General features: G+C 41.6%; 1 protein-coding gene across 1 annotated transcript in view; it reads left to right on the top strand.

Annotated features, from left to right (window-relative positions):
* The window catches only part of Tenm3 (teneurin transmembrane protein 3), a 614,692-nt gene that overhangs the window by 541,980 nt on the left and 46,984 nt on the right, over positions 1-25,728 (top strand). Inside the window, exons 17-24 of the mRNA XM_052162320.1 lie at positions 707-826; positions 1,674-1,935; positions 7,045-7,312; positions 8,460-8,603; positions 13,051-13,300; positions 22,350-22,582; positions 23,725-23,879; positions 24,636-25,510. Of these exons, the coding sequence (XP_052018280.1) occupies positions 707-826; positions 1,674-1,935; positions 7,045-7,312; positions 8,460-8,603; positions 13,051-13,300; positions 22,350-22,582; positions 23,725-23,879; positions 24,636-25,510 (2,307 nt within the window). The remainder of the gene's footprint in view (positions 1-706; positions 827-1,673; positions 1,936-7,044; positions 7,313-8,459; positions 8,604-13,050; positions 13,301-22,349; positions 22,583-23,724; positions 23,880-24,635; positions 25,511-25,728) is intronic.

The raw sequence follows: 25,728 nt of genomic DNA, 5'->3' as shown, positions 1-25,728 counted from the left end.
ACCCCAAAAGGCAAAACACAAGTGCACTTTTTTTTTTTTAGCTGAGCTCACTAAATAATATAAATTATGAATTAATGTAATAGAGCTGCTAACGGCACGGCAGTGCGGTTGCGTAAGCTGTCTGCCTGGTGTTTTACAGAGCAGTAATGACCTGAAAATCAACCAGAAACTGAAAGCAGGTGTCTCGCGTCTCGCTGAGCAAAGGAAGATGATTTACGCAGAACTCCTGGGTCTGCAGTCATTGACGGCACTAATGCATTGAGACCCAGCAGCAAACTAGAAGCTATTACACACATGTTTCTCATAGCCCCCTTAAATCTTGTACCTCGTGGTCCCAGCAGATTTACAGACTGCCCCAGAATTCATTGGAAAGGATACATTTCTTCAAGAAGTCATATATATGATATATGAAAAAGGCATCGTTTATAATTTTTAAAATTACTAGTCTTGATAATGCTCCAAAAAAAAAAAAAATAGATCGCAGCAAATTAAAACTCAGGGTGAACACCAGGCATTTGAGAAGTAAATTACACTGAATTTAAAGGAAGATGGTCTAGGGGCTGTTTGAGATCTGCCTTTTTGTGAATAGAGCTTGATTGTTTATGATAGTGATGTTTTTTACCTTTGTCCTGAATTATCTATAAATCATGATAATGTTGGCCAGAGAAGACAGAGATTCATTCAGTCTCTTGTACTTTTCCCACAGCCTTGCGTCCGTCATCAGAGGCCAAGTACTAACCGCTGACGGGACCCCGCTTATTGGCGTCAACGTGTCGTTTTTACATTACTCAGAGTATGGCTACACTATTACCCGCCAGGATGGAATGTGAGTGGACTGCATCCCGCTGTCCCTGTGGGAAGGACGCCTTAGTCTGTCATCTTTTCTAATAGAAAGGCAACAACTCTCAGACTCTTAAAAAAAAAAAAACCCAGGACAGTACAGGAAGCAGAGATCGCGAGGCGTATACCCATGGGCCATGAAAGTTCATCCCATTTTCTGAGGCGTGATATAATCCTGTGGTTCTGTCGGAGAATGGGTTTTATCTTTGAAGACATTTGTGTTGAAATATTTGTGTTGAAATATTTATTAGTGATGTTTCTTGCTGTCTGTAACTAAGTCCAGATGGTTCTAAAGACTAGATGGGAAGTTAGGCAAATGCAAATAGATAGCTCAGTGAATAGACAAGGATGTTTGCATGCAGAGATTGGAAACTGTTGTCTATAAAAATTAGGAGGGAAGATTATTTATGAGCCATCTTAACTTGAGGAGAGCATTAGTCTTTGTACCGTGACAGCTCACTAAGTTAGTCATTGTAAGGTGGCAACTTACTAACTTAGTCGCTGTATGACAGTCACTAACTTAGTTATTGAACGGTGACGGCTCACTAACTTAGTTACTGGATGGTGACAGCTAAGTTAGTCATTGTAAGGTGGCAACTCACTAACTTAGTCGCTGTATGACAGACACTAACTTAGTTGTATGGTTACAGCTCACTGACTTAGCCATATTCACTAACTTAGTTTTTCTACAGTGATGACTCACTAAGTCACTGTATCGTGAGATGGCTGACTAACTTAGTTAGTCAGTGGGTGGTGACAGCTCACTAAGTTAATTATTGGATGGTGACAGCTCACTAACTTAATCAAACCAAGTGCATCTTATCTGTCCTTAGGTTTGACCTGGTGGCAAATGGTGGCGCTTCTCTGACTTTGGTATTCGAGCGTTCCCCGTTCCTCACTCAGTACCACACTGTGTGGATTCCCTGGAATGTCTTTTATGTGATGGATACCCTTGTCATGAAGAAAGAAGAAAACGACATTCCCAGCTGTGACCTCAGCGGATTTGTGAGGCCAAGTCCCATCATTGTGTCTTCGCCATTATCCACCTTCTTCAGGTCTTCCCCTGAGGACAGCCCCATCATCCCCGAGACACAGGTAAGCCATTACAGCGGCAGTCTTCACATGGAAGCACTTCCAGCTGTGGGTTGCAAATAGCCTTTAACACTCTCAGGATTCTAGTGCCCTCCTACTGCTGTAACGTGTGATATGTGTCTTAGAGTAGGAAAAGGTGTCTTGGAAAAGGTGACTTGACAAAAAACATTAACTTTCTTTCTTTTTTTGAAAAGCATGTTCTTGTATTGAAAAAGGAAGTTAAAAACATTTTATGATAAAATTGAAGATTCACATGGAAAATATTTCTGATAAAATAGAAGAGATATATAGAAAAACACGTTAAACTTGACAATTTTCATGAAAAATTGGAGAGTAAAGTGGTAGACATTAAAAAAACTTGCTAAATTAATTGAAAGGGGAAGTAGAAACATTTTATGATAGAATTGAAGATTTATGTAGAAAATATTTTTGATAAAATTATAGAAAAGTATAGAAAAGCATGTTAAAATTGAAGATTATCATGGAAAATTTAATATAGATATAATAATTGTAGGCATGAAAGTATTACTAGGTATTAACTAAAAACCTTAGTTATCATGTTTTAAAGTCTAATAATTTAGCTCTTAATGCCCTAGTCTCCACATGAATAAAATACCTGTTTTAAAGAAACAGTCATGTTAAAGATAACATTCAGTTTATCTATTAAATACCTATAGATTGTTTCCTTCCCCCATATTTAGATATAACTTTCAGATCTTAAAGGTAGGCCATTAGGTATGGCAGCTATGAATTTTTTTAATATATTTTTAAAGATTTATTTATTATTATATGTGAGTGCAGTGTAGCTATATTCAGATGTACCAGAAGAGGGTGTCAGGTCTCTTTATGGATGGTTGTGAGCCACCATGTGGGTGCTGGGATTTGAACTCAGGACCTTTGGAAGAGCAGTCAGTGCTCTTACCCGCTGAGCCATCTCTCCAGCCCCCAGCTATGAATATTATTCTGAAATGCAAAATAAAACTGTGGTTCAAAGCCAGGCCAATGGTGCAGGCCTGTAATTCCAGCTGTTCAGGAGGTCAAGGTAGTTGCATTATAGGTTCAAGACTTTCTCAGGCTACGGAATGAATTCAAAGCTGCCTTTGGACAACCTACTGAGAACTTGTTTCAAAAAAAAAAAAAAAAGATGCCTCAGCTGTTATAAAGAATTTGCTGGTCTCCCTGAGGACCAGAATTCAGTTTCCAGCAGTCGTATCAATAGTAAAGGGCACTGGGAACATCACTCATTGGTAAAGAACTTGCCTAGCATGTATGATTCTTGGGTTCAGTCCTCAGTACTACACCAATAATAACAATAATAATAGTAACGATAATATTAGGAAAATCGTTAAAGTGCAAGCCCACACACCAACTCTATCACATTCATTCATGCAACATGTATGAAATGCTCGTTCTATAGCAGTCATTGTAAGTGGGGACCAGTCGTAAACCAGTCAGAGTACCTGCCCTTGGCGAGCTTAACCACCAAAGAGTGAAGAAACGGAACCCTTACTGTGCTTCAAGTTAAGATGAGGCTTATTAGAAATTCCGAAGCAGGGGAAGGCGGGTTGAAGTGGGCATCCTCTATTGTGATAGTTGGAAGTGACCTCTCTGCCAAGCCCGCACTGTCAGTGGAAACGTCGAGGGTGAGTCCAGGGGGTGGTTGAAGGTAAGGGTAGGAATCTTGGGGGTCTGTCTGCACTTATAGTATGGATGTGACAAGGAGGTGCAGACAGACATGGTGAGAGGCTAGACAGAGATGTAGAGGTTATAAAAATGCTCTCCTGGCAAACACTATTATCCCTGGTGTGGGAATGACATCACAGAGATTTTAATGTCCAAGTCAACTTTGAGCTGATGCTTGGGAACTTCAAGGTGATCTTACTCGACTTGATTCCTCCTTCCCCGGGTCCACCTTGTAACTCGTAACTTCTCAGTTCTAAAACGACCTTATTCAGAAGCAGTATCTGTCCAGAGGTTGACAGACTTCTAAAGAAATCTACCCACAATGATGTGTTTCAAATAGGCAACAAGTCCACGAAGGCATGTAGTCCTTTTGCAAGTCATTCACACAGCAGGTGTGAGGTACAGAGTACCTAAGGAGGTTTAAAGACGCCCAGGACACAAACCCTGTCAGTACAGATGCAGTAAAGATCTGAATGAACAGTGGGAAGTTCAAGACATAGGACAATCCCTGAGTAAGCCAGAGCAGCATTGCTGAGGGGGCTGTCTCCACAGAGTGATGAGACAGGAGAGAGGACAGAGGCCCTGTGGAGAAATGAGTGACAGCAGCATAGTAGCCAAAGAGATAGATGGAAATTGGTGGGCTGGCCCATTGAGCAAAGCTGTTGGCTGGCATTTGATCCCCAGCACCCACATGGCAGAAGGAAAGAACCAATTCCTTCAGATTGTCCCCTGATCTCCCTACACAACCCGCTCACCCCACCCATACACGAGATAAATGAATAAATGTAAAACAGATCATCATCATCATCAAGGCAGGACAAGAATTTAAATAAGGGAGGAAAGAGACAGAGGAAAAATCCCATCCAACAGTCTGGAAGCAAGGATCTGGCTAACTCAAGTCGCAAGATATGACAGGAGACAGTTATCATGAGCAGACAGACTCCTGTTGGCTTTATGTGCATGTCTGTGTGGCCAGAGCTCAGGCAGCAGGTGCGCATAGCTATGGAAAAGGGCAGAAATTGCATCAAGGAAACAATAGACAGATATAGACCGTCAAACTCGTGAGTGCTTAAAGCATCCAGAATAACGTTCACAAATTATCCAGCTGGCACAAGTAGGCTTTAGGATGTATCTTCCCGTTTTGGCAGGATTTATATTTCCTAAGTAATAAAATATAACATGGTAAGGTTCAATTACATAGGAGAAATGCACGCTCTAATGAACTAAATTACAGATATTTGTTCCGTGGATGTAGGTTAATGATGACAGAGACAATAATCGGTTATTAAAATTAAGAATAACATGATATTTTGAAATAGAGTTAGCAAGTCCTAGCAGGTCACAGGAAGTGGTTATTAATCAATTCCCTTGCAAGTAGGAAGACTATCAAATGTATGGGAAATTATTTTGAAAGGAAATTAAGAGGAAATAGGTTGTATTTTCTGGGCCACTCAGGATACACAGAAGTCTGCTTTTCAAATGAATGCATTGACATCTCATCCTGTCACAGGTTTTCTTAGACGTAGAGGAGCTTTAAGAAGTTTCTGATTGGATAGGGTGGAAGGATAAACAATAAGAAACTACAAAGGTTTGGTTTATTCATAAACCATTCAAGATGGTTCAAGGACTGAATCCCATCTGCAGATTTAGTTAGTGAGGACCTTGGCTGTGTTAAACCAACGCATTAGATTTGTGCCTTTGTAGCCTGTTACCTCACATCTCTTCTCTTTGTGCCAGCTGCCTTACAGACCCGAGTGGGAGTTGCTTCAGTCCATTCCTGTGTGTTTGGTTATACAGTCTGATGATAGCCATGTCCACAGTACCTGGAGTTTTACTTCAGAAATGCAAATGGGGAGACAGCAACTCAAATGTGCAGCACTCTCACTTCGCTTCGTGAGAGGTGTAGGGAACACGCAGCCACTGTTGCAAGATTTTTATCTCGGAAAAGGCAGTCACTCGTGACCGAGTGATTAGTGTATACAGTGACATATGCTAACATTTAGGAATACCATCTCATTCGTGGTAGAAGAAGTGGTTGTTTTTAGACACCGGTTACTTGGTTTGAATTCCATATATGGTATCTTAGGGTTTTCCTGCTGTGAACAGACACCATGACCAAGGCAACTCTTAGAAGGACAACATCTAACTGGGGCTGGCTTACAGGTTCAGAGGTTCAGTCCATTATCATCAAGGTGGGAACATGGCAGCATCCAGGCAGGCACGGTGCAGGAGGAACTGAGAGTTCTACATCTTCATCTGGAGGCTGCTAGTGGAAGACTGACTTCCAGGAAGCTAGAATGAGGGTCTTAAAGCCCACACCCACAGTGACACGCCTCCTCCAAGAGGGCTACACCTTCTAATAGTACCCCTTCCTGGACCGAGCATAGACAACCCAGCATAGCATTCATCTGCTGAAGAAGCATTTTTAGTGGTGAGATAGGCACAGGTTCTTAACAAAGGTAACCTTGCACATTACAGTTACACATGATAAACCTATAAAGATCCATTATTAGTTATGAAGCTAATAAGAACATTAGTAGAAGGAGTCTATTTGGAAAATGCTTTAAATTTTTTAATATACTACGCAATGTATTTCAAAATGGTTAGATTACTATGTGGGTATAAGGTGTCTTTCATCCCCATAAATTTGTTACCATCCATTGAGCTATTCACATGGGCAGCTAAACATAGGGTTAAAAATTCATGTAATGTATAATTGAGGCAGCCTTACGTGGATACAAGTAGCTTTTTGCAGTCAGACATCCGAAGTGTGCTTTATCTCACATGTGCATTTTAGTTACTCTCCGGGAGAAATAATACACACAGCTTTAAAACATTAGCTCATTTACCATGTTATTGAAACTCAGTGGTTTTAAGGTAGTTCAGTGTGGTTCAATATGTAATTATGAGGATGTGCTGTTGTTACAATACCTCTCAACGTGTGTCTGGAATCAACTACAATTTAACCCAGATGTGTCTGTGTTCCTTGCTGTCATTCCCAGCTTCCTGTTAAGTGACCCAGGTAGGCTAATGAGGCCATAGGCTTATTTAGCCTTAGCCTCTAAGGGACCAGCTAATGATACATCTCTGTTCTGAGGTGACCACTGTTCAAATGTCAGCTCTATTCTCCAAGTGACCGGAAGAGAAGATGCATTAGTCAGAATCTACTGTAACTAAAGATCGACAAGTCCAGGTACCAACAGCTGAAGAATATGATTAACTCCAAATAAATGACAAGAAGCTTTCTGGAGAGCACTAGGCTGGTAGTGGCGTTGTTTTGGAATTATTAGATAACAGCGCAGATATTATTTGTGAATAGCGAGCCTGCTGTGTCTTATTTTCTGCACTCTGCTGGGTCCTGCTCACTCTATCTTCTCAAGCTAGGCATCCACGATCTCAGTTAAGAGCTTGTGCTTGTTTCAAACATAGGTCCTGCATGAAGAGACCACAATCCCAGGGACGGATTTGAAACTTTCCTACCTGAGTTCCAGAGCGGCAGGATACAAGTCAGTTCTTAAGATCACCATGACCCAGGCCGTCATACCGTTCAACCTCATGAAGGTGCATCTGATGGTAGCCGTGGTTGGGAGACTCTTCCAGAAGTGGTTTCCTGCCTCACCAAACTTGGCTTACACGTTCATCTGGGATAAGACGGACGCATATAATCAGAAAGTCTACGGCCTGTCAGAGGCAGTTGGTGAGTGTCATGGATATTCCCTCTGCACTGAAGAAAAGCAGTCAAGGTCAGAATTAGAAAGAAATGACCAGGAACCTATGGCAAGTAAGCGAGATAAACTTCAGTAGCTGAAATCCCATCTAGGGAAGTCACAGACAGGCTGTTTTTGATCCACCTTGGGGAAAGGAATGTATCGCATACAAAGAGAGGAAAGACCATTAGCTTTTTCATGGAACCATCTTAGGAATCTGGGGTCACTGTGTCCTTTCTCTTGGTTACTGTTTTCCCATTTCTTTCTTTTCCTGCTGTTTCCTTTTCTGTTTATTTTTCTCCTCCCTTTATGTCCTGACCTCTCTAGTTTTTATTGTTTTAATGTTTGACCATGAAAGGGTTTCGATCGTAATGTTTAGTAGAAGGTCAAACAAAGTTGGAATCCAAGAATTACTTCAGCTCCTCTGCCCAGAGGGCCAGTGGGAGGCACATCTGGAAACACCAAGTCACTTGTTTCTCTGGGTGACTGGACACCAGAGCTTGACATGTCAAGTGTAACTTCAAGGTCAAGCAGGACATCAGCAGCTAAAGGAAATCACGGGTTTTATAACTTCACCTTTACTTGAAAATAGCTTTTTTGGTCCCTCAAAGAAAGTATCTAATTTAGATTTGAATTTGTTCTCACCAGTCAGTTACCAATCCTTGGTTCATTGTGAACTCTAAAGTCTTTTAATTGTGAATTGGCATTAATTCACGATTAATGAATAAATACCTACCATAAATATGTTCCATGACTAAAATTCTTAAGGACTAAACAGTTTGGATTATTTATATAACATATTATTTTTGGTTGGTTTTGTTTGGCTAAAATTTGCTACTAACTGGTTCTAATCATTTAACTAGTTTCCCAGTCTGAACTTAATATCGTGCTAATAATCCCTCGTAAGAGTAATGGGGGAATGGGGTATTAATTTCTATTAAATCAGTATAAGATAACATTTGGAGTTGGTTGTTCTTATCTCCCATATGCTCAAATCTCCTTACATAAAAATGACCTGATAATAAATGAAGAGAGCTATTAACTCAGATCACAATTGCGAGTTTCCTTCCAAATCATAAAACAACTTCCTTTTCCTGTCCGGCTGAGAGGATGAGCTGTGGTTTACCTCACTTACAGTGTCCGTTGGGTACGAGTACGAGTCGTGCTTGGACCTGACGCTGTGGGAGAAGAGGACTGCCGTTTTGCAAGGCTATGAGTTGGATGCTTCTAACATGGGCGGCTGGACGCTGGACAAGCATCACGTCCTGGATGTTCAGAATGGTAAGACCTTGCCCACAATTACGGTTGTCCATCCTCACGCTGATTACACTACCACAGCTTCTTATCCTCTGAACACCGTAGGATTGGAATTAGTAGAGCAAAATAAAGAGATCATTGGAAGATCAGGAAAGCCTTGGAGTTATGTGCTCCTCATGCTGAATTTTAGTGTTGGTTGTTACAGTACTGGGCCTAGTAGAGTGTAAATTCCCCATCTTTGGTGAAATCACTATATGAGTGCCTCTCTACAGATTCATCTGTGAGTGAATTGTACACAGCAGTTTATGGAAAAAAAAAAGGGGAGGGGAGTGGCTCTAGAAAGAGTTACCAAAACTGCCAGTAATGTGATTTATTGTAAGCCAAGATAAAAATCAATGAGACTTTACCAAGAGACTTCCAGTAGATTCTTTTGTTTGTTTGTTTGGTTGGTTGGTTGGTTGGTTGGTTGGTTGGTTTTTTTTTCGAGACAGGGTTTCTCTGTGTAACCCTGGCTATTCTGGAACTCACTCTGTAGACTAGGTTGGCCTCAAACTCAGAAATCCACCTGCCTCTGCCTCCCAAGTGCTGGGATTACAGGCATGCGCCACCACCACCCAGCTAAGTAGATTCTTGATAATTAATCTGTCCAAGAGTTTGGTTGTGTCTCCCCACAAGTTCTGTTTAGTCTGTATTGAGAAAGAAAAATGAAAGGGGGGGGGGAACTCTCACTCAAAAATACTGTAGTTTGATTTTGTGAATATTTGGAGAAATGTAAATGAATGATTTGAGAGAAAAATAAAAACTAAAATACATCTTCTAGCACACCTGACATCATAAACCAAGCTGTGGCGTGTGAACCTTCTCACAAACCAACTGGTGCTGGTGGGAAGGAATCCCGTTGCCCCTACTGTGTTTCTGACATTCTATTTGCATGCTTGCCCACATGTCAGAGCCTCCAAAGATGCTTGGTTAAAAAATCAGGACCATAAAGTTGCCATCTCTAACCTGTCTTAAGCCTTCTCTCACTGACAAGTCTCTACCATCCCTCTAGAAATAGCTAGAGGAAATGTCCATGTTGGCTAGGTAGCATCCCTTTTGGCTTTTGGGACAATTTGGAATGTTAAATTGAGACTGTTACACCATTAAATGCTCGTGATCAATGGTCACGATTGGAGTGATGTTTCTTTGATTTTGTCCTGTCTTTGAAAATAAGAGTATTGGAAAGATATATCTTGGCTTCCTAAGTATACTCAGTCACCGTTTCCAAGTCAGTATTTGAAAATACCCATGCCTTGCAGAGAGGAGATAATGAAGGATAAAAAGTAGATTACTTGGGAAGAAAAAGAAAGCAGAAATAAATACTCCTCATGCCCTTACGAGTTTTTCAGCAGTGTTTAGCTGTCTTCCTTTTTCACGTGTCCTGGTCATCAGTTGACATTCCCAAAGGCTGGGAACAGAGCCCATTTCAAGCACCACACAGCACATACATTATAAATGTAGGCGTGTAGCTCATGTGGGAGAGTGCTTGGCTAGCATGCACAAAGCCCTGAGTTGTATCCGCAACCACACATAAACTAGGCTTGGTGGCACATGCTTCAAATTCAAGTTCTTGGAAAGAGGGGAAGGCAGGAGAAACAGAGGAGCAGGGTCGTCCTTGGCTGCGTAGACAGCTTGGCGCTATCTGGAAAACTTTAAAACTTAAAAAAAGAAGGAGAAAACGGGAGTCCTAACCAAGGAGAACATGCCATATGTTAACTCCAAGCTTCCCTTGAGCCATCAGTGTTGTTTGAAGTGATGGTAATCTCAGTCTGTCCTGTGAGTAATACTAAGCTGAATCGTGGTCTTTCAAAATGCAAAGGCATGCGCCAACCATACTGGGAGCTGCTCCTGATTAAATTATTTAAAATTATATTTCATATGTTCTCTGTGTATTCCCATATTCTTGCATGAGTCCTTCACAAACCTTTGGGAACACTGTTCTAGGTTTATTTTAGTGATAATGAAAATACAGTGTGATAAAGAAATTGCGTAAGCAAGTGACAACAAGATTTCTTTGTAAAGCCACAGGGAGAATATAGGCACCAAGCCCCAGCAGGACTCCAGTAACTCAACACTATTCAGTTACTTGATAATAGCATTCAGAAGGATTAGAAGTATATAGATATTGTATGGGGTTAAATAATATAAATATACATAAACATGCATGTTCCAAACAAGAATAATAGGGAGGAGGTGTTTCATTAAAGTTCCAGGTCAGATTTCAAAAGTGAACTGCCACATTTTCTGTCTTTCAAAAAACTGTTGTGTTCTAAAATACGTTACTTTAAAATGTGAGGTCACCTAAGTCCCATGGGGAACTGACTGTAGTTTCAAACTGTATCCAAGAACAGCCTGACAAGTGGTGACTGTCCAGAGTGACACCTGTCTAATTGAATAAACGATTTGTGACTGTGTCGAGTTGGGTGAGTTATAGACACAGACGTGGAGACAGAGACCTAGGGGGCACAGGTGTTGGTTGAGACCTCCAAAACAGTGAAACAAACACTCCAATGCTAACCCTTTTGTTGTGCTGTACTGGAGAAGGGAAGGGCGGCCACCCGAAGTCATTGCATCAGTCAGATGCAGAAGAGCACCAGGCTGGCTCATGGCTCTCTTCCGAGAAAAAAATGCAGAACCAACTCTCCCCGGAAATTATGCTTCCATAATTGTCAAATAATGTAATCACAGAAAGAAGAAATCTTAGGTATCATCCTTGTCGTCTTTGAATATGCAAGGCAAAAAGCATATCTCATCTCTTGTTATGATCCAGACTTATTTAAATTATTTTCCCTCAAATTTGAATAAACCTGTTTTATCATTCCTGATTTCTTTATGTAAATTGGCCATGATTATTACATCACCCAAATAGCAAGGTATTTAAAAAAAAAAAAAGTAATCACAAAGTGCACCTAAAATGTACTGAGCTATAAGGGGAAAGTAATTATTCTGATCACTTCACTTTCAAATTATCCCAAAGTGGAGGAAAAATCATGTTCTCGAGTTTTCTGTTTGTACCTTCGCAAGATTATTCTTTTAATGGTCTATCTGCTACAAAGCATGGTCATTAGCTCTGAGAACTACTTTGAAGCATAGAAAGCCCAATAAATACAATATATACTGCTCTAAAGCCAGAGCAGTAAGTGGTTTATACAGATAATAATACATTGAGGAGAGTCATAAAATATTCATGGGACAGGAACAGCTGACAAGCCTGTGGGTAACAGACTCAAGCCATCGATCCGCATGGGGTAACAGTGGAGTAAACCAAAATTAAGTCCCAATTCAAATCTAGCTTCTTACTGGGAAAATACAGAATATTCCTTGGGAATTTTTTGGTCTCACATTTTCAGCGAAGCCCACTAACGAGAAGCCCACTACCGAGCAGACTGGTGTTTTTGTCTTTGCGAAATTATTGACACTTTCAGACCTTAAAGCAGAGTTCAGTTTGAATAACAAATTTACCTTCTGCATCAGTTTCATTGTGTGTGTGTGTGTGTGTGTGTGTGTGTGTGTGTAAAATTTACATCACATAAATGTGAAGCAAGACTGCCCATTGACAGTACGGTAGAGTCAAAAAGGCTATAAATATACCTTATTATAGGTATCTTGTTCTTACCTATAAATAAATACTTTCTAACTTTGTTTCCATAAAGTATCTTTTAACTTTAAAAAAAAAACTCATAGTAAATTCGTAAGAAACTCATAATCCCAGGGCACATTTTATTAATCAGGTTAATTTGTAATATTTTCCACATTGATTAACAATTAGACAAACTTTCTGTTCCCTAGAGAATATTATGTAGAGCATGGTTTTCAAACTCACTTGCACATTAAGATCACCTGGAGAATTTTTAAAACTCTAAATGCTAAGGCTGCACCCAGAGCAATTAAATCAGAATGTCTTGGGGTAAGGACCAGCCCACAGTATTTCTTACTGCACTCCAGACTGTTCTGTGTGTAGCCAAGATTGAGAATCACTTGTGTTAAGAATGTGGGTTTTAGCCGTGTGGTGGCACACGCCTGTAATCCCCAGCACTCTGTGAGGCCAAGGCAGGTGGATTTCAGAGTTCGAGGCTAGCCTGGTCTACAGAATGAGTTCCAGGACAGCCAGGGCTATACTGAGAAGCCCTGTCTCAGAAAAACAAAAGCAAAAACAAAAACGAAAAAGAACTTATGTTTTGAATTCCTCCTCTTAGCCATTTGTTCCTCTCACTAGTCTTTCCCTTCATAACAAATAGTACTTTTGAAATGTACTGTGTGACTCATTATGTGATATCTTCTATTAGGTAGTAAGTAGATAGAATCTTTCCGTAAGCAGTGTCAAGTTTCCAGTTCTAAGTCAGAAAGACAGTGCACTGTGCTGAGATTTCTAGGGGACCTGTTTGTTTATCATCACCCACCTCCATCATAAGACGTGTGTGCTTTCTTTCAGGGATACTGTACAAAGGAAATGGGGAAAATCAGTTCATCTCTCAGCAGCCTCCGGTGGTGAGCAGCATCATGGGTAATGGTCGGAGGCGGAGCATCTCATGTCCAAGTTGCAATGGTCAAGCTGATGGGAACAAGCTGCTGGCTCCTGTCGCCCTAGCCTGTGGCATCGACGGCAGTCTCTACGTAGGGGATTTCAACTACGTGCGGCGGATATTCCCTTCTGGGAATGTGACCAGCGTTTTAGAACTGAGGTATGTCTTTCCTCCATTGGGGGCTTTCGTCTGAGACAATCATCATACCCTTAAACACGAAGTTGGATGTGATATGTTGATTTATTTATTGAAGCATACACCCCACCATTTAAAAATCACCCTAGAAAGAACTTAGTCCTTAACTGGAGAGAGAAGGTCAACAATACATAGCGTTATTAATGTGAGAAAGAGCAGAAAGCAGTCCAATATGGAAAACATCCTGGTGATCTTGAAGGTAAAACCACACACACTTTTAATCGTTTCAATTGTCCTTAGGATAAATACGAAGCACAAGAATCCATCTTTTATTTCACAGTGGCTGAAACGGTGGCCTAAGATGTCTTCTCTGGAACCAAACTGTGATAGTAACAAACAGGATATACTGAGCATTCAGTTGGGCCAGCCCACTCAGTAGCCAGGATGCAGATAGTAAAGACGGCATGCCTTTGTCGTGATTTAAGTGTGATTGTCAGAACCCACCAGCTCTGACAGCAGTTTGATAAGATTTTGCCTACAAAGTTCATTACCAGTGTTTCCTCAGCTTGCAATTTTCCATACAAGTAATTAAACCCCACTATGATGTCATTGTATTTCAGAAGCCTTTTCTAACTCTTTCTTTTTTTACCTCTCTTATATCTGCTTCCACCAAGAAATAAAGATTTTAGACATAGGTAAGCATCCTGCTTAAAGGTTCTTGCATATTTTCCAATGTCCTCTTTTATGTTTCAATGTGACTCTCTGAAATTGTTTTTTAATAACACCATCTTAAGAGGAAACTCAGAATCACAGAACATCTAAGGAATTACAACTGCCTAATTGGACAATTATATAACTTATTGCAAAATATATTGTGTGATAGAATTTTAGAAATATTTTCAAGTCGGTTCATTAAAAAGAAAAGTCTTGTCACAAAGAATTCAAATGTGCAATTACTGACTTATGTAACCTAAGCCTTTTGAAACAGAACAAAATTTGAAACACAGCAAAGTTTAAAGAGGTAGTATAATTTGACCAGTACCCAGGACAAATCATGTCTCATTGGACACAAAGCTGTTTTAGTTTGGGAAACAACTTAAGAAAAAAATCTGAAAATACAGTACTATGCTAAATTTTTTTGTTTGCTTGTTTGTTGTTTTGAGACAGGGTTTCTCTGTACCCCTGGCTGTCCTTGAACTAATTAACTCTGTAGCAGAGTCTGACCTTAAACTCTGAGAGCCTCCTGCCTCTGTCTCCCTAGGGCTGGGATTAAAGGCATGCACTACCAGCACCTGGCAAATTTTATAAACTTATATATCTATCTGGTCAAAATGAACATACTGCTGAACTTGGAAGCTTTCTCCTCTATAGCACCCTCTTATGTTTATCTCGGCCTGTAATTTCTAATTTTCACAAATTGGAAGAGTTACTAGGTTCAAGAAGCAATGGTTTTTTGTGCCATTATTATGAGGAGAAAGGCTTTCTTCAAAGCTAAAGATGAATATAGAGTACTATCAGCCCAAAAGTTTTCATATCCCATTGATGTGTATACTTGCCTGAAGACGTTACATACAGTGAAACCTTGTCAGAATAGTTTTCTAACAGCCACTCTTTAAAGGCAGGAGGGGGAAAAAAAAAAAACACAGAAGAAGCTTTAAACTGCTTTAAACAAAAGCTAGTGAAAGCCAGGGTTAGACATGCTGCAAGATCTAGTGTGGCCATTAAAATATCTAATGCAATGATATATTTAAAAGGCAGCGGTATTTTACATCACATATCTTAGATGCGTAGGTCAATATAACTCACTTGAAACCACTGTAGAGATAGACAGCTAGCAAAAAGCGGAGTCCTGCCGACAGATGTATATAACTGCGGCAGATCAGAAAACCCAGGCCCGGTCCCAGGACCCTTCCCTGAGATTCTCTATTGATCTTACACTTTCAGCTACATGGCCCAGTCCACATGCTAAAGATTAACACCGAGTCTCCCCAGAATGCTGAGCGTACTTTGAGAAGCCCCCACAGAATATCAACACTTTCCTGCTTGTTGTCTCTGTAGCGGTGGAAAGAAGAGGAAGAACAGATAGCGGCATGTGAAAACGCTGCGGGCAATACAGAAAAGACTGTGAAAGCCTGCCTTCTAACAAGCTGGCCTATTATATGCCAGGCACCGTGCCAGCTACTTTTTGTATGTTATTAGAGAGCCACACAGTAATCCCTCACGTTTCACGTGAGGTGACGGAGGATGGAAGACATTACGTCCCATCCCAGGATACACAACTAAGAGACGTGAAACAGAGACTTGAACAACCCCTCTCATGGGCATGTTCTCTCCTCTCTACCATTTTTAATACGTTCCCCAGGGCTAGGGTTCTATAGGGAGATTTCCTACAAATGCAAAAATGAGGCTAGACTTATTTCAGTCATTTTGCAAGTTATCTACATCTGCCATCTCTGAGAAAAAGAATCTGTTTGGACTTTTGTTGCTCTGTGTACTGCCGTAGAATATCAAGTCAGTATATACCACTCCTTGGCATTTGGCAGTGACAGTTACTGCAACCCCTCTTGCCTGGTCCTCTGACACTTCCTCCCCATGTCATTCTGACCACATTTGAGCTTCTACATGTCCTTTCTATGCCACCGGGGCAGGACCTTTAGGTTGTGAATCGCCACTCGTGAACATTAAAACTAACAGTGTTAAATGATCAGTCCCTACTTACCAGACACATTGACGAATGGTAATCTCAGAAACTCGCCTACAATAGCAAACTAGACTTCTATGTGACCAACCACCATCACCACTATTATTTTTTAATGTGTCATATCTATGACTGCCCCATTTTTTTTCTTGGAGGAAAAAAAATCTGGGAGATACGTCAGAGGAAGGAAGTTTCCAGGAAGAGTTGATGTTAGAGCTAGATCTAACAAAATCTGCTTGATCAGGACAGCAAGAAGAAAGACATTCATGGGGTAGGAAAACAGTGGAGAATAAATAAATATACTGGGGTCTAAGACAAAGTAAGCAAGATACTCCAAGAGTAATCAGACCTACCTAATAAAGCAGGGATTCGTGGGGGTCGCAGCAGCAGGGTGAAGCCAGTTATGGTCAGCTTGCTGAGGGTTGCGCTGAGCTGCTGAAAATAAATGGCTCAGAGTGGGGACGTAGTTTAGGGTTCTGAACAAGTGGCATGTTCAAAGTGAGCTTTGAGGAATATTAATGTGCATGACAAGCTCACTTAGAAAGTTAAAGTACCAGACCATGGGACTCAGCATGCCTACAGAGAAAGCTTCGGAAATCAGCCACAGGAAGGCAGACAGTGGAGAGCTTGTACCTTCTGTGTAGTCAGAAAGATGAGGGAGAATCTCACCTGGTGGCACATGCCTCTGATCCCAGCACTTGGGAGGCCGAGGCACCAGATCACTGCAAATTTATAACCACCCTCCCCTACAGAGTGAGTAGGAAAAAAAAAAAAAAAGGAAAGGCAAAAAGGTAGGGAAATGTACAAAGTTTTTAAGCCACATTCATTAAACAGATAATGACAACATCGATGAAATTAATGTGTGTTTAATAACTATCTGAAATGACCTGAGAAAAAATCAAAATATTTCAATTCATTAGCGCCTCCTTATTTTTATGAAATTGCGTCCGAGCCCAGCGACCCAGGCCTGTGTTCCTAACTACTCGGGAGGCTGGGTCAGGAACAGCATGAGTTCAAGGTCAGCCTGGGTAAGTCAACTGAGACCCTCTCCGAATAAAAAATGGATGAAAGGCTTGGGCGTGGCCCATCCAAGGAGCGCTCACCTTGTCTGCCCTCCTTTCAATCCTCAGTACAAGAAGAAAGACATTGCTGGGCAGTAGTGGCGCACACCTTTAATCCCAGCACTTGGGAGGCAGAGGCAGGCAGATTTCTGAGTTCAAGGCCATCCTGGTCTACAGAGTGAGTTCCAGGACAGCCAGGGCTGCACAGAGAAACCCTGTCTCAAAAACCCAGAAGAAAAATAAATAAATAAATAAAAGGAAATAATGGCAGAAGGAAGGAAATGAACTCCTGTCAGAAATGTCTTCCTGTTCGCTAGCCTGCCTTTCATTACAGCCTCTCTTTCCTGTGTGGCAGCGGTTATAAGTAACTCGGGAGCAGTAGGAAGAAAGGAAATCTCAAAATGTGCCTAATTCTACATAAAGGAATGGCTCCGTCAATTATAGACGACTCCGTACATATAGAATATCCTCTTCCCGTACCTCGTGCACCATAAACTGTCATTAATTATACTAATGGAAACCATAATAAAAATACTGGCCAAGAATATTAAGACATAGTCTTATTACTTAAAGATTCAAATAGGATGCTGTCATGCCAAGTTCTTAAGTACTTCTAAAATATTCTATGAAATAAAATTCCTTAGTTATGTTTAGTTATACTCCTTATTGGATATTTTACTTATGTGGTAATACTAGAGTGATTATAAAATGGGCTTCTATTTGATATTCTAAACATCCCCCCTCTGATGTTTACTACTTTAGAAAGAGAATAAATTTTGTCTTACCCCAGTTCAAATTCCTTAAGTTCCAAATTAAGATTTTTAAGTGATCGCAGTGTCCCGGTCACCCAGTCTTCTGGTTACCATGAACTAGGCAGTGTTGCTTTTAAACAAAAACAAATTTGTTGGGCTTCTTCTATTGCTTTGTAAGCTAAGAACTGTGACACGGCTTCCAAGTGAAAAGATAGAAGAGTTATTAGTGTGTCTTCTCCCTGCCATTCTCCACAAGTGTCTCCCTCATCTAAGATGGCTGAATTATGGGAAAATAAATGAGTGTAACCAGCCGGCCCTTGCCCCTGCATCTGTGTCCGTCAACAAGGCTATAGGGAGGGAAGATGTCCTGATAATGGCATCTAGGTCATCCTGGATGAGTTGAGTCAAGATGCAGTGTACAGAGTTTGAGTTCACTTCCTTGCTTTTTGCTATTAGTCACGATTGTCACTTTAAACCCTTCTGAAACAGCAAAATCTTAGACAGTCAATCCCACAAAACGCTCTCTGTTTCTCCGGCTGAACACAGATTTCCACCAAAACATGGTCTTTGTAAATGCCTGTGCCTTGTGGCCAGCTGCAGACAGCTTCCAGTGAGCATGACTGCGGATTACATACTAGATGCACTTCTCATCTGAAGCTCACAGCCCCTCTGCACCAAAACGCCAGCCCCTCGATGACCTCTGGGCCACTAGAAAACAACTTCTAGCGCGCCCTATCAGGGAGCACTTCAGGCTTAAAATCAGATGATCTTGAGTCAAACTCCTGTTGTGTATGTGATTCCGAACTCCTCTATCATCTGTCTGTCAACTAAAAATTTCCAAATTCACTTTTATCCTGTTTGATTTTTATTTGTGGGGGGGTGGGGACCAGTAGAGGTGGATATTTCATTTTGTTTATAGAATTTTATACGTGAGTGCTATATTTACATAATTTCTACATCTTCCAGTGCTCCCTCAAATTTGTGACTTCATTATTATTATTGTGTGTATATGTGTGTGTATATTTGTGTGTGTGTGTGTGCACCCTACTGAGTCCATACACTGTAGCTCATATGCACATGTGTTTAGAGCTGACCACTTGGGATTAAACAACCTGTCAGAGAGGTTATTTATGAGAAAACTGATATATCCATATTATTCTTTCCCTCCCTCCTTCCTCTTCCCTCCTCCCTCACCTCCTCCCTCCATTGGTTGCCTGTAACTCTCCATCTATGTGTCAGACCTTCTAAAATGTCCCCCCATCCATGTTGTCATGTCAGCGGTGGTATCCTTTTGGTTCTATTTTGGAACTTCTGTAGAGATGTTTCCCACCTATGTGACACTAGGGTCTGAGGCGTAGCCATCCTTTAGCAGCTGAGACTGTGCCTTCACTCTTGGACCATGAACTCATCCGTGCTGTTCTAGAAAACAGAATGGTGTGCACAGTGAGACTCCTCAGAAAAAGCTGTGCTGATTGATTCGAATGTGTCTGTGTCTTCAGAACACTGTAATCCCAGCACAGCAGAAGTAGAGAGAGGTACACTTTGAGTTTGAAACCAGGTTCAGCTACGTTGTGAGTTCAAGACCAGCCTCAGATTATAGGATGAGGCCCTGTCTCAAAAGAAAACAGAAAATGAAGCCTCTGTCTGTTGAGGACTGTAGGAGATGCATTATCCAATAGATCTAACCCCAGCTCCCCACCCCCATGGACATGATGCCTTTAACACCCAAGTAGATGATTGTGGTGCCAATCAAAGCCCAGCTCATGCCTTGACGGTGCATTAGTTTTGCACCAAGAAACCTCATGCTCATGGCTGGAGAGTAGGCTGCCGACACTCAGATAGCCAAAATCTAATATAGCAAAATGAAGGAAGTCATTAAAAAGTATGCATGGGTCAAGAGTAAATATGAAGAATAGTGAATTCTTGCTGTGTGCCTTCTATGCTCCCCTAGCAGTGGGAGAAACATTGGTAGAAATTATAACCTGTTACTGTAAGAAAAGCCTCTTAGACTCAAGTGCACACGTTCACCACTTATAAAGGCCATGAGGCTGGGGGTGGTACCAGAAGGAAAACTGCTCACTGTGGAGGCAGGAGAGCCTGGGATGAAGGCTCCAGCACCCATGTGAAAACCGGACACATCTGCACATGCCTGGACCTCTGGCACTGGGCGGGGCAGGAACAGGTGGGTCTCAGGACCTCCCTGGACAGCTCTTTTAGCTGACCTTCCAAGCTCCAGATTCAGTGAGACCCTTGTCTCAAAAAAAAAAAAAAAAAAAGCAGAGGCAGACATTAGAAAGCACACACATCAATACACACACACACACACACATCAATACACACACACACACATCAGTACACACACACACACACACACACACACACGCACGCACGCACACACACACACACACACACACACGCACGCACGCACCCACACACACACACCCATACACACACGTGCATGAAAAACTAATTGAAAAGAACATTAACAAATGAGAATTGTTTCATAACAGTTTAACATAATGAGTAATAAAAAGTCTGCTATAGCACTTTTATGTTGCAGGAAATATTAACAAAGAACGCCCGTCCTGCCAACTACCCCCCCCATGTTGGACCACACTCCTGGGCACCTGCCACTGCCAACTCTGTGGAGCTGCTGGTCTCTATGCCCGCAAACTCTCGGACCCTGCAGGGCCATAGGGCCTCCGCTAGGCCATCTCACTCGGCTGTCCCTCTGTTAGCCATCTCTCTGGCTGGGGACCCCGAGTTCATCTCCCTATCACACAGTGCCCCACACCCACAGTCTGCCAGCTCGCCATCCAGTTACCTGGTAGAAGCATGACTCTTACAACTTGATAGTTAGCCAAGTAGATTTATGCATATTATAAACACAGTTACGAGATGCCAATACAGTAATTCCAGAGCCAATTAAAAGTGATAAAACTCTATCCCAATATTTCTAACCTTATGAAAACACACAGACAAACGTCAGAAGCCATCCTGGTTCTCCAACCTGCAACCTCTATCCTGAGGCCTCTGTGTCTCCCCATCTCTTAGCTCTGCCTCCCCTTTCCTGTCCACTCACAGGCCTTCCACTGCCCTAATATCATCCAACATGGAAAACCTTACAACACTTTTATAATTAAAATGCTCATGTTAGGCTTATACTACATGTTTTTAATATTTTTTGAGATTATAATATAATTACATCATTTCCCTCTTCTCTTTCCACCCTCCAAATTCATATGAATTCCTCCTTGCATTCTTTAAAATCAGTGACTTCTATTTCCTTAATTGTTGTTGTTGGTGGTGGTGGTGGTGGTGGTGGTGGTGGTGGTGGTGGTGGTCTGTGTGTGTGTGTGTGTGTGTGTGTGTGTGTGTAACCAACTTCCCTGGGGAAGACTATTATTTCTCCTGATCCCAGCCTCATGAGCTTTTCCCATGTTATGTTAGCATGTCTAGTGGTGCCATCCTTGTTCAGGTCATGCTTAGGCAGCCGTGTTGATGAGACTTCATATATACAGTCAAATCTCACAGATATTCAGATAGGAAATAATGGTAACTAAGACTATGACTCTTGTGAAGAGATGGAAGGTAGAGAGAATGGGGAGGGGGTGAGATGGAGAGAGAAAATAAAAAACCAAGCTCATTATCAAGATACGTATTATGTAGTGGGTCCCATCTTTACCATCCTCCCTGAAAATCCAAGTAATTTAAACTCTTTTTAGCCTTTTCTAGAACAACTATATTTGCACACGATCTAAAAGTCATATTCCTAAGAAGCAGTGTTGCCTTCTGCCTTTGAATGTGTAATCTCACTTACGATTGTCTCAGCACCATTTGCTTTCCTGGATTGTAACAGAGCAACTAAGGTGGCCATGATGCAAGGTAGCATTTGTGGTGGTTTTAGAGCAAAAGCGAAAGTGAGGATTCCTAACAGTAGTCAGGTCATCATTCAAGTCAGTCTTTCCCAGGAGTAAACTTCATCCGTCCGCTGGGGGGATATGGAGAGAACTTGCTTCTTTGTTTTAGGCTCCAGCAAAACTCCAAAGTCAATTGTTTTTAACAATGGCTGTGAGTAGAGACTGGACAGTTGACTCCATAGTTAAGAGCCCCTGTTCTCTCAGAGAACCCACCATTGATTCTTCATCTCCCAACAGCCTGCAACCCCAGTCAGGGATATGATGCCCTCTTCTGGCCTTCTGAGGCACCAGGCGAGCACGTGGTACACACACCCATATTTGCAGGCAAAGCGTCCACACACATAAACCATAGAACACAATAACAATTAAATTAAATTAATGGCTCACAAGAAATTGTTGCGTCCTCAGCACCAATCCAGAAAGAAAAATATCACAGACTCAAAACATACCTCACGTCAGAGACTTGCTACCTCAGATCACATCACAGTCTCTTGTGTCACTATCCCTGGCCCTGGCCTTTGGTCTAGCCTGTGACACTGGGCTCCAGTTCATAAGCACTGGAGCCCTGCTGTGTTATTTCACTTTTCGTTTGCGTACAAGGAGTGGCGCTCTCCTAATATTTGCATATGAATCTTTTTACAGTAGCAACCCAGCTCACAGATACTACCTGGCTACGGATCCAGTCACCGGAGATTTGTACGTTTCCGATACTAATACCCGCAGAATCTATCGGCCGAAATCACTCACGGGAGCCAAAGACCTGACTAAAAATGCTGAAGTGGTGGCCGGAACCGGGGAACAGTGTCTTCCCTTTGACGAGGCCAGGTGTGGGGACGGAGGGAAGGCTGTGGAAGCGACACTCATGAGCCCCAAAGGTACTGGAAAAGATTGGCTTTCCTTTTTACTTTTTATATTTTATTATGTTTATATATTTATATTAAATCATTATATTTTTTATATTTAAAATCCATCTAATTCCTGATTGCTTAATGGTGAGTCTAACATTTTATCACCATGTTCTAGAAAACTGCATCACATCTACTGTTTTAAAAGCCATTTCGCATGTAACTGCTAGAAGCTAGGCTGATTTTTTTCTTTTTATAGTAAATATAAGGTTTTGGACTTTTTAAAAACAGAACTCATCGTACATTTTTTTTCAACTTTTGAAAGACTGAAGACACACTCTCTCATTCACGTCACGTCCTATTAAACTTCAGACTCCTTCATTGTCCTGGAATTTCCTTGTTCTGACTGAGTCCCAGGCCTCTGTAAAAACCATCACTAAGCAACCCTGTTAATGCGCCCCCACTTCAGAGCTGTTCAACTTTTGTCTCTATGCCATGGGAAAAACTGCTTGCTCTGAGGAATTTGGGGAGGTAATGGGCTAAAACTCCTGTGCCATAAAAGCTTTAAAGGAGTCAAGATTGACTCCTCGCACAAGTCTTACACCATCCGCTACAATGCCATTCGGTTTGGAAACTTTTTGATTTTCATTACAACCAGGGAGGATTATGTGAGCAGGGGCTGGAAAAAAAAATATTTGCTATACTGAATTATTCATAATAGCAAATTTCATTGTAAGAAGGTCAGCTAAACACTAACCTCAGTGCAGATCTGTCTTTGTTGGAAAGAACGTCATGACTATAAGTCGACTCTAATAGAATCTAAGCCTGTCTCTATAATGTACAGCCTGCCTTGGGACTGTAGACATTATTTCATATTTGAAGCATACAGGTTCCATACCTATGAGGTTCTCACACTTGATAGAGATCCTTCGAGATTTGAATTCTTTGTTGTGTTTCTTTATATAAATGTATTTGAATTGTAAATGCCTGTGCGGGAGATTTTTCTTTCCCCCATCTTTTCTTAAGATTTTACAATCAGCAATTTTAACCCGCTACCTCACATCCATTTTATTACCAGGGATAAACTTTGAATTTGTCACTAGGCCTAAGGGTTTAATCAAAATTAATCATGAAAGAAAAATAATAGTAATGCTTACTTCTTGTCAATAAAGGAATGGCGATCGATAAGAATGGACTGATCTACTTTGTTGATGGGACCATGATCAGAAAGGTTGACCAAAATGGAATCATATCAACTCTCCTGGGCTCCAATGACCTCACGTCAGCCCGACCTTTAACCTGTGATACTAGCATGCATATCAGCCAGGTACTGTGCTAAGCCAAGCTTTCTGTCTTGCTTCTGAGTGACTCCATCTGCTCTGTCAGTGATCTGTCTGTGGTGGCACCATATTAAGTTCCATCTATCAGGGATGGGAGTGGCTAGGACACCACTGTCCTGTTTAAACGGATAGTCCTCTGTGAGTCTGCATTGGATGAATTCAGTGAGATACAGAACAATTAGTGCTAAGAAATGCTAAGCATGTGTAATAAAATCCCACTAACGTAGCAGCATGCAGATACTCCAAAAAGAACAAAACAGCTTAAAGCCCTAATCTTTTGATTGCACGGGCTCCTGGAGTACAAGAGAAAACACACTATGATTAGTCCCAAGGGGCTGATATTTAGGCTGAGGAACTTAACTATTGGCCTGATTGAGAACACAATGGAACACTAATGTATTCATAACCTACGAAGTCCTGACATTTGGCTGCTATTACTAAAAGGACCGCATGTGTTCATATCTTAGCATTATCTGTTGACTCGTTGCATAGAAGTGCATTTGTTGTCTGGTTAAAACCAGCAAATCTTCCCATGCACCCATGTCATTCTTAAATAAGATGTTAGGTCCTGTATTCTTCTGCACTCCAAAATTTTAGGTTTGTTTGACCATGGATATTGAAATGAAAACAATTTTAAAACAGTTTATCAAATTAAGGCTAATTTCCCTAAATGGCCTACTTTACTCTTCTAGCAAATTAACTGCAGCTTAGTGACTGACTAACCAAGTCATTTCTTTCCTAAGGTGCGTCTGGAATGGCCCACCGATCTTGCCATTAACCCCATGGATAACTCCATCTACGTCCTGGATAATAACGTAGTCTTACAGATCACCGAAAACCGTCAAGTTCGCATCGCCGCCGGTCGGCCCATGCACTGTCAGGTCCCCGGCGTGGAATACCCCGTGGGGAAGCATGCAGTTCAGACGACCCTGGAGTCGGCCACTGCCATCGCCGTGTCCTACAGCGGGGTCCTTTACATTACAGAAACGGATGAGAAGAAGATCAACCGAATAAGGCAGGTCACGACAGACGGGGAGATCTCCTTAGTGGCGGGGATACCTTCGGAATGTGACTGCAAGAATGACGCCAACTGTGACTGCTACCAAAGCGGAGACGGCTACGCCAAAGATGCCAAACTCAACGCGCCGTCCTCCCTCGCCGCCTCGCCAGACGGCACGCTGTACATTGCTGATCTGGGAAATATCCGGATCCGGGCCGTGTCAAAGAATAAACCTTTACTTAACTCCATGAACTTTTACGAAGTTGCCTCTCCGACTGATCAAGAGCTCTACATCTTTGACATCAATGGTACTCACCAGTACACCGTGAGCCTGGTCACGGGTGACTACCTGTATAATTTTAGTTACAGCAACGACAACGACGTCACCGCTGTAACCGATAGCAATGGGAACACCCTCCGGATCCGAAGGGATCCGAATCGGATGCCGGTGCGGGTGGTGTCTCCTGATAACCAGGTGATATGGTTGACCATAGGCACCAACGGGTGTCTGAAAAGCATGACTGCTCAGGGTCTGGAACTGGTTTTGTTTACTTACCATGGCAACAGTGGGCTCTTAGCCACCAAAAGTGACGAAACTGGATGGACGACATTTTTTGAGTAAGTATACGAAATTTTTACTCCAATTATAAAGATATCGATATCACAATAGAGTCCGTAATAATACTACATGCTTAAGCACAGGCAGGAACTATATTATTGAGGTCCTAAAGTGTCTGTAAGTTTTAGATCCCTCTTTGAAAAATAAAAGTCAAAATTAGCTGCAGAGCCCATGCATGCGAAATGCCTCAGAGATTAAATTTCATTTAGCTCCATGG

The sequence above is a fragment of the Apodemus sylvaticus genome, chromosome 18 (genome assembly GCF_947179515.1).
Source record: "Apodemus sylvaticus chromosome 18, mApoSyl1.1, whole genome shotgun sequence".
In the NCBI taxonomy this organism is placed as follows: Eukaryota; Metazoa; Chordata; class Mammalia; order Rodentia; family Muridae; genus Apodemus; species Apodemus sylvaticus.
Note: the sequence above shows the minus strand (reverse complement) of the source record. Positions and strands in the feature narration are given on the sequence as shown.